The sequence below is a fragment of the Suricata suricatta genome, chromosome 7 (genome assembly GCF_006229205.1).
Source record: "Suricata suricatta isolate VVHF042 chromosome 7, meerkat_22Aug2017_6uvM2_HiC, whole genome shotgun sequence".
NCBI lineage: Eukaryota > Metazoa > Chordata > Mammalia > Carnivora > Herpestidae > Suricata > Suricata suricatta.
The window spans coordinates 85,875,588-85,885,022 of NC_043706.1; the positions used below are offsets into that span (position 1 = coordinate 85,875,588).

At 52.4% G+C, this 9,435-nt stretch overlaps 1 protein-coding gene across 1 annotated transcript; it reads left to right on the forward strand.

The window, feature by feature from the left end:
• The first annotated feature begins 1,551 nt into the window (after positions 1-1,551).
• PRDM13 (PR/SET domain 13) lies at positions 1,552-9,134 on the forward strand. Its single transcript, XM_029943358.1, has 4 exons — positions 1,552-1,695; positions 3,209-3,340; positions 3,643-3,763; positions 7,381-9,134. Exons 1-4 carry the CDS (start codon positions 1,552-1,554, stop codon positions 9,132-9,134), a joined length of 2,151 nt encoding a protein of 716 aa, XP_029799218.1.
• The last annotated feature ends 301 nt before the right edge of the window (positions 9,135-9,435 follow it).

Here is a 9,435-nt window from a genome sequence, read left to right on the forward strand (position 1 = left end):
TGCGTCGGGCCGCGGGTTGTTAACAGTCATCTCTGCCAGGGACCTAAGATTCACACCTTCCGCGGTCCTCCGTGTCCAAGTGCTGCGTTTGGGTTGGAAACCCACCGCCTCACAGGTCTCTCCCGGAATATGGCGTCAAGCCCGCATCCTGGTCTATAGGACTGGGGGAGCGGCGCCCAGGATGAGCAGCGCGAGGCAGGTGCAGGCAGAATTGTCACAAACGTCTGATGAACTCAGCTACTTCGCGCTGCTATGAAAAGAAATGTCTCCACACAAATTGGAGGCTTTCCTTTAAAGAAGAAAAAGAAAAAAGGAAAAGAAAAAAAGACCAAGGAGCACTCCGGCACTCTGGTTTAAACTCCGGAGTAGCGCGTTCTCCTAGTTCATGAGCTGGGCTAAAAGCAGGTGTTGCTAATGCCCACTTCATCCTCCTTCACGTAAGCTTTGTCCCCCTTTTTAAGTCAGCACCAAGGATTTCCTCCCTTTTTAAAATGTAAAAGCAAACCAGGGCTTGAGTCGGTGGGTTGGCATGTGAGGGAGACCCAATCTTCGGGCACCCCTCTTCAATCCTCTGGTGAGGACAAGGCACAGGATTGCCAGCAGAGCCACGGCCCCGAGGCCGCTTCCATTCCCAGAGAAAGTGCGGGTCCAGGGTGCACCCGAGAGTGATGGTGTACAACTCACCACGTCTACAAAAACTAGTCGGGAGGTTTCAAGGCGAACCTGGAGAGAGGGAACGAAAAAGCGGTTTTAAATAGACAACTGGCCTGGACCCAATCCCCTGAAATGGTAATATGGTCGTTATTTAAAAAGTGTAGGTATTTTCTGGTGTTTTCCCATCAAGTACCTGCCTAATTTCTGTATGGCACACGCCAGAAATCAATAGAAGTTAACAAGTCCTCCAAACAGTCCCTATCTCTTTGTTTAATCTCCTTTACAATAAAGCCAAGGGGAGAGAATTAAAAATCTTTGAAGTAGACCAAGGCTCAAAGGAATCAGCCAAGTAGACTTAAAGTAGTCACTTATTTCCCAAAACTGGTTTGTCGGCGAACAATAAAAGGAAGTAAAATTTATGGAGAAATTATACAGTGGATTTGTCACTTAAAATATCGTAACTGTCTCGAGGACAATACCCCATGCTGAGGATTAATGGTCCCGCCGGACCTTTGATTCACCAGCGCCTTTTCTTCGCCCTTGACAAATTGGATTTTTAGGAATGGGAAGGTCGCCTGGACCATTGTGCGCCAGCCATTCAGAGGCCTCGATTATGCAGAGGGCTGAGGGAACCACTCCATGTGACCCTCTCGGGTGGGACTCTGCAGCTGCTGCGCAGAGCAACTCTCTCACCAAACTCCGCGCCCTTGCGCTCGCGGTGCCAAAAGGCGTCCGCCCTGATTGAAAAGGCGCAGTGCATGCCCGCCCGCGTCACTGCGCGGGCGGAGGACGCACGTCGGGGTGCGGCTCTCTGGCTCCAGCGCGCTCGGGCTCTGTCACCCGAGCCCTGTACTGCATCCAGAGCGCCCACGCGCCTGCCTGGCGGCGGCGGCAGCAATGCACGGAGCAGCCCGCGCTCCGGCCACCAGCGTGAGCGCCGACAGCTGCATCCCGGCCGGCCTGCGCCTGGGGCCGGTGCCCGGAACCTTCAAGCTGGGCAAGTACCTGTCAGACCGCAGGGAACCCGGGCCCAAGAAAAAGGTATTAGCCATTCCGACCTCCGCCCCCAGCCGTTCGCCTCCCTCTGCTCTGGCCCTGGCAGGGGTAGACAGGGCAAGCGGAGGAAAGGGGTGCTTGAGTCATTACCTGCAAATGCTGCCAGGTGGCCGGGGGATTCCAGTAACTCCTCGCAAGTCGCATTAACTGTGAGCTGGACGTGGGCCGAGCTGACGGGAAAGGATGTGTGGCTGAGAGGGGACAGCGCCCGGGCGGGGTGCATGGGGCTCTTTACGTGCCTGGACCACTCAGAACTCGAGGTTTCCCTGAAGCTCCGGGGTCTCGTTCGGAGAGGCGTGGGGGGCGGGGAGCCCAGTATCTCTGCAAATGTGCCTTTTCTCTGTTAGCGCGCAGGGCGTTGAAGACTTTTCTCACCTTCTTCTCTTCAACGCGCTGATTTAAGGCATAAATTAGCCTTAAAATAATTTAATCTCATGTGCTCCGAAAAAAAAAAAACCACACCAATCTTTGGGAAACTCTCAGTTCTTAGGACACCCCCCTCCATTCCCACCTCGCCATCAGAGTATTTCCCCTCCTGCGGATGTCTGCTGGGAGTTTGGGGGTAGATGGAGAGAGAGTGAGCCAGGTAGTGGCTCCGACTGGGTCCGCGACTGAGGGCGAGGAGTACCCACTCGTGTGGGGCATCTGGTCCCCCGCGCCTGCAGCCAGGCTTTGAGAGTCCAGTGTTCTAATTGGGAGGCGTCGGGGCCGATCCGCCAGCTCCGACTCCCCGAATTGCGTATAGACCCCCGATCAGAGCCGGTTTTAAAGACCCCAGTCCACCCTGAGGCGTCCCATCCGGCAAGGTCCTCCAACAGCTACCGGCAAAGAAGGCAGGAGTCCGGTGGGGGGCTGGCGGGGGGAGGACCTTAGCTTTGCCTAGTCGCTGCCTAGAGCGTTCTTGTAAGAAATTGCTCCCGCGCCGGCCAGCGGGATCCGCATGTCCCCAAGCGTTCACCCTCTTCCCCGCAGTCTAAAGTCATCTTCTTTAAGCGCGCTTTAATTGCTTTTAAATAGCCGGCCATCCTGCGGGCGCTTTGTTCGTTCAACATTCGCTGCCGGGCTCGTAGGCACCTCCGTATCCTGACGCGGTGCGTTGAGCCAGGGGAGGCAGAGAGGAAGGTGGAGGAAACTCTGGGTTCAGGGGCTGACGTCTCTCCTCTCGTATACCGGCCGCTCTCAGAACCGCAAGAGTAGGAACTGCGGTGGGGGTGCGGGACGTCTTGGTACAAGACCCTCCCTCCCCCAGCCGCCCAGGGAGGATGCTTTCGCTCTTGGCGTTGCCAAGGTGGGACGAGAGGGGGGACTGTAATAGGAGCCAGCCTCCTGTCTTCTTTCCTTCCTCAAGCAAGGGTTCTAGGAATTACCTTCCTAGGTAATTCTGGCCGAAGCGAACACAACCATCTTCCTGAGTCGGGTGGGGTGTTGGATAAACTTTCCCTCTGGATTGTGGGCCTGGCCGTGGCGCGGGGAAGAACGACCACTGCTTGTGTTGCAGGTGCGCATGGTGAGAGGGGAGCTGGTGGACGAGTCGGGGGGCTCCCCTCTGGAATGGATAGGGTTAATCCGGGCAGCCAGGAACCCTCAGGAACAGACTCTCGAAGCTATTGCAGACTTACCCGGAGGACAGGTACTGTGGGCTTCCCCGCCCCCCACTGCCAATTCTACCTACCTAACTGTTACTGAGGGGGTCACCAATATTAAGAACAAAGTGCTTTAGCTGGAGGTCTCATTTAAATGTCTCAACAACCCTCTAAGTCATACACTATTATTTTACTCGTTTGAAGAATGAAGGAAGCGAGGTTCAGAGAGGTCCAGTAGTTTTCCAGGGTCACACAGCGTCAGAGTGAGGATTTGAACTTTTCCTTTTAGTTGCTTTTAGACCAGTTACACAGGAAATGACAGCAAGCTGTTTCGGTCCTTGTGTCGCAGATCTTCTATCGAGCACTGCGAGACGTCCAGCCAGGGGAGGAGCTGACCGTGTGGTATTCCAACTCCTTGGCTCAGTGGTTCGACATCCCCACAATTGCAACTCCGACACATGATGAGAAAGGTACCGTGTCCCAAGGGGGCCTCCAGGGCCAACACGGGTGGGTGAGACTCCAGCTCTTCTCTTCTTTGGATGCAACCCCAGGGCCTCTCTCTTGAGCTGTGTAAAACTGAATTCATGCTCCCTGTCTAAGCAAGCAGAGAAGTTAGGTCACCACTACCACCTTACAATCAACAGAAAATGATAATAGGGACAATAATCTGGCTCGCGATGGCGTGGGGAAAAATACATTTTATGAACACGGGGGTCATTCTTTCATATTGCATACCCAGAGACAATTATTTACTCAGTTAAGAATCCATAAAGAAGCCTTAACATATCATGAGCTCCAAAAGCATAACTCAAACCTTTTTAGATGGTGGAAGATTTTCCCTTCACTGGTTTGAAGGAGAGTAATGTATTTCCATGGCATTTTAGAAGCATTACGGTACTTACAGCTGGTCAGTTGGCAGGTACCGAAGCCCTTCCATTTAAATGGTATTTATTCATTTCTCCCTCCCTACTTAAATTGAATCTGGGATGTATCCCAGTTTCTTCTCAGATTTATTTGATCCCTTCCAAAGCCAAGAGTGGATTTATGCAAATAAGGGGCAGTAACTAAAGAGAAGAACATTTTCAGACCTTTCCTAGAACACTGAAGAACACTGTGGAAAAAAAGCAAACCCAACAAACCTCAGCGGTGCTATATGAGTTAAGATCTTGAGACCTCTCTTTTAATTCACAAGGCTTCCATGACTTTCTTTTTTCCTTGCCAATTGTTAGGGTTTGTAATTTCTTCTAAAGACACAGTTATATTTAAAGTCAATATACTGAATGCTGTGAAAAAATTTTAATATGCTTTCCTCCCAAATTGCCTGCTCAAATCTCATCCCTTTAGAAATAGGGCTAAAGAAATTAATACAAATGTGAGAATTAATAAACAACTCATGGGTAAGACAGAATGAAGTTTATTCAGAATGATGAATCACTTTACCTCAAAAGTATCACTGTCTTGTGGGTAGACTTGTGTGTACAGTATTCATAAAACATTATCCTAAAATAGCTTGTTCCTTATATCACATTAGATTAAATTCTCTGGTCAACTTCTTCCAGTAAAAGAGAAGCATGATAACAGATCTGTAGTGGAGAACTCTCAAATCTGCCACTACAGGACAATTCCAACAGCTGCTGACCTTTAGGGGACCAGACATTTCTACACAGAACACCCCTCCTTAGGTACTCTTAAATAATACAAAAGCAACCTGTTTGAGTGGTGGCCCTTGTGTTTTCATTTCACCCAACTGAGCTTATAAACAGATGTCAGAATAGACACCGTTTTCCTTTTGGGAATCTATGGGCTCTTTTGAACCCTGACTTCCCCACCTTTGACAGGCTTGAAATCTTGGCAACCTCAGGGTTACACCAAGTAGAGGAGGCAAAATCACCTATGAAGTGTCTTTGATACTTCTGGCATAAGTCGGATTTCAGAGTCCAGAGAACATGTCAGTTGATTAGAATTGAAAAAGGAACATATTGAAACAGAAAACATATTTGCTTAATCTTGAAAAGAGAAAAAAATAAGTAGGGAAGGCTGCTATTCTTCCAACATTGAGTAACTCCAGTGGGTTTCAATTCCATAGTAATTTTAAGGAAAATATGGACCCTTTGTTTTAGGAGGAAAGCTTACTTGGCTTTGCGATTGACTAGAGTCATTCTAGGGCAGCCTCTGAAAATTTCTTCTTTAAAAAGGTGTAAAGAGGGGCACCTGGGTGGCTCAGTTGGTTAAGTGCCTGACTTAGGCCCAGGTCATGGCCTCACGGTTTGTGGGTTCGAGCCCCGCCTTAGGCTCTGTGCAGATAGCTCAGAGCCTGGAGCCTGTTTCAGATTCTGTGTCTCCCTCTCTCTCTGCCCCTCCCCCATTCATACTCTGTTTCTGTATCAATAATAAACATAAAATTTTTTTTTTAAAAAAAGAGGTAAAGAGAAGGAGGGTTAAATCAGCATGCCCAACAAGAGAACCCAGGAAGTCTCTTCTTTTTTTTTTCTTTCCATGATTTATTTTACAGGGCTGTAGCAGAAATAGTGAAATGATTTTACTTAAGTCTTCCATAAACAATTAGGGTAGGTTCCCAGAGGCAAATCCTCTTCCCCTACCCACTCTTTTTGCTTTCTGCTCTACATTGGCTTCAGCTGGAATGAACTGATTCTTCCTTGAACTTTCATCTTAGTTATTTAGGGGGACTTCTTGCTTTACACAAAGCCAAAAGTAAAATACATGAAGGGAGGAAGATCTAGAGTATTTTCCCAGTTGTTTTTGTAGTAATGTTTTAGCAGTTTGAACTGCTTGTGTGCAAGGGGGAGGGAATTTAACTTTTCCATTGAATTTAATAAGACAGACAAACTCTGGGTACTTGCTTGTGGCTGACTTCTTTCTCAGAGGCATTCTTCAGCATTATCAAGCAACCATTACACTAAAAAAGAAACCCAACTGCAAGATCGCTGTTCTCTGTCCAGATGTAACAAGAGTTTTCTTAAGTGAAAATTAACTTCCACCATGTGATCAAAATCTGTTTCATACCTGTATCCCTTAATTGTGTTCCCAGACCTTGGCAAAAAAAAAAAACAAAAAACCTCAATTAATGTTAATAATATTAAGCACAAGACGAGGCTTCACACCAGAAACATGTATATAGTTCCTGGTAGAGAATTGTATACTTATGAAAAATATCTATATCGTAACTATATATATTAATTTCATCAAACAAGCTACCTTTTTCCAAGGACTTTATTTTTAAGCCTGGACTGGTGCAGCTTTCTAGGAGTTAATTAGCTACCAAGTGGAACGACTGAGAAGATAATGCAACATCATCCTTCAATTTCTAGACTCTAAGGACATAGGGCTTTTTCTTTTTTTCTCATCAAATTAAATGGGGTTAAAGAGGAAATAAAGATACACATAATTTTGAAGAATAGCAGATTATAGTCCCTATGTGGTCCTTCAGTTGGTCACGCTCCAGGAAAACCTCAGGCAAAATGTTTAAGACAGGGAGGGAGCGGGAATGGTGGGTAGTGGACATAAAAGGCATTGTTCTATGAAAAGGAATGATTACATATGGCCCATACATACAAGATATTGTCTCTCCTGGTAATGAGGCGCTCACGACCATTAGATTGGTCTTTGTTCAGTTTATCCAAACTCCTTGACATACGCCACCTATTCTGCAAACGCCAACAGATGGGCCCGGGCACAGCACAGCCTCAACACTTGATTTAAAGCAACAGCTGCTCTCTGTTCTCGTTTCTTCCCCGGCCAGCCTGCCTGAGCGCTGCCCTCCCGAGGAAGATTTGCTCCGATGGCCCGGAGGAAGTCTTCGTTGGAAAGGCCCAGGTCACCCCTCTGGCCTCTGAGTAATCTCAGAGGGAGGATGGAGATGGTGTCAAAGTTGGCCATTTGAGGCTTCTCGGAGTGCTTGCTACAGTGGGGCTACCGAACTAACTCACTTAATTCTCTGGGACCCAAGAAAACTCTTGTTCCTCCTCATACCTCTGTTCAAAATCCGGGCTTTGCTTTGGGTGCGTTTTCTTTCTCTTTCGCATGTTCGCCTCTCACAGGGTTGCCTTCCCACTCTTTTCTCGCCCAGGGGAGGAGCGCTACATTTGCTGGTACTGCTGGAGGACGTTTAGATACCCCAACAGCCTTAAGGCCCACCTACGTTTCCACTGCGTGCTCAGCAGCGGCGGGGGCCGAGCCTACCTGCACCACGAGCACGCGGCTCGCCAAGGCGCTGCCCAGGCCGCGGATGGCCTTCCCTTTTCTCCGAAATCCCCCGCGCCCGACTTTGCCGCGGCCGCCCCGGCTGGCACTCTGCGGCCCCACCCGCAGGCCCCGCCGCCTCTCCAGGCCTGCGGGGCGCGGGAGAGTATCAAGCGCGAGGCCTCCTCTGCACCCTCGGCCACGTCGCCCCCGGCCAAGTGGGGGCAGTCCAAGAAGGGCAAGGAGCAGCCGGACCGCGCCCTAGACATGAGCGGGGCCGCCCGGGGACACGGCCACTTCCTCGGCATCGTAGGCGGCTCGCCAGCTGGGGGCGGCGGCCTCGCCTTCTACCCCGGAGTGCGCTCGGCTTTCAAGCCCGCCGGCTTGGCCAGGGCGGCCGCGGCCGTGCATGGCGACCCCTACCGGGAGGAGGGCGGCGGCAAACCGGGGTCCGGCTTGGCCTTAGGTCGGTTGCTGGGCGGGGGACGGTTGGGCGGGCGACCGGGAAGCGGGGAGAACCCCGCGGCGGGCGGCGCCGGCCACCACCATCACCACCATGCGCACCACCACCATCACCACTCCAAGTGCCTGCTCGCAGGTGAACCGCCGCCGCCGCCTCCGCCTGGCCTACCGTGCTCGGGGGGCCTGCGCGGCTTCCCTCTGCTCCCCGGCCCCCCGGAAGAGGCGTCTGCCTTCAAGCATGTGGAGCGCGCCCAGCCAGCGGCGCCTGCGCTGCCGGGAGCGCGTTTCGCCCAGCTGCCCTCTGCGACCGGGCTGCCCGTCGAGCGCTGCGCGCTGCCGGCCCTCGACGCGGGCGGGCTCAAAGCGTACCCGGGCGGCGAGTGCAGCCACCTGCCGGCCGTCATGCCGGCTTTTACCGTTTACAACGGGGAGCTACTCTACGGCTCACCGGCCGCCGCCGCTTATTATCCGCTCAAACTGCACTTCGGCGGGCTGCTCAAGTATCCGGAGTCCATCTCCTACTTCAGCGGGCCTGCGGCGGCGGCGGCGGCGGCGGCGGCAGCAGCTGCCGCTCTAAGCCCTGCGGAGCTCGGCTCCCTGGCGAGCATCGACCGAGAGATCGCTATGCACACACAGCAGCTGTCCGAGATGGCAGCCGGGAAGAGCCGAGGCCGCCTGGACGCGGGGACGCTGCCACCGGCCGTCGTGGCGGCGGGAGGCGCGGGGGGTGGCGGCAGCGTAGGTGGCGGCGCCGGAAAGTCCAAGACCGGCCACCTGTGTCTATACTGCGGCAAGCTGTACTCGCGCAAGTACGGGCTCAAGATTCACATGCGGACGCACACCGGCTACAAGCCGCTGAAGTGCAAAGTGTGCTTGCGGCCCTTCGGAGACCCCAGCAATCTGAACAAGCACATTCGGCTGCACGCCGAGGGCAACACGCCCTACCGCTGCGAGTTCTGCGGCAAGGTGCTGGTGCGCCGCCGGGACCTGGAGCGCCACGTCAAGTCCCGCCACCCTGGCCAAAACCTGCTCGCCAAGGCGGGCGACGGCCCGGGCGCGGAGCCTGACTTCCTCCCGGAGCCTGGGGAACCCAAGAGCGACAACGACAGCGATGTGGACGTCTGCTTCACGGACGACCAGAGCGACCCCGAGGCTGGAGGCGGCGAGCGCGACTCATAACGAGTCTTCTCGCGAAAGGGTGGGTGTGGGGGGCATGGACAGAATTAAATTGGGGAGGAGTGGATGGTTCTGTTTTGGGAGAAGAGAGGAGCTCCTGGAGAATGATTCGGTTGACAAAACCGTTTTTATTTTGATTGGGCGCCAGATTTGGGACAGTGAGAGGTCCCAGGTCCTATAGTGAAACTCAGAGCAAAGGTTTAGAAGCGGCTCAAAGAAATTTCGCTTTTTGCGTAGCTGAAGCGCGTCGGGTTTCCGTGCGCTCCAGACCCTTGGACTTCGCGGACAGTCTCTCCAACGAATT

Excerpts from the sequence above, each read along its gene's own strand:
- PRDM13 (XM_029943358.1), top strand. The coding sequence starts at position 1,552 with ATGCACGGAGCAGCCCGCGCTCCGGCCACCAGCGTGAGCGCCGACAGC. Across the intron at positions 1,696-3,208 it reads AACCCGGGCCCAAGAAAAAG|GTGCGCATGGTGAGAGGGGA; the intron begins GTATTAGCCATT and ends CTTGTGTTGCAG. Across the intron at positions 3,341-3,642 it reads CAGACTTACCCGGAGGACAG|ATCTTCTATCGAGCACTGCG; the intron begins GTACTGTGGGCT and ends CTTGTGTCGCAG.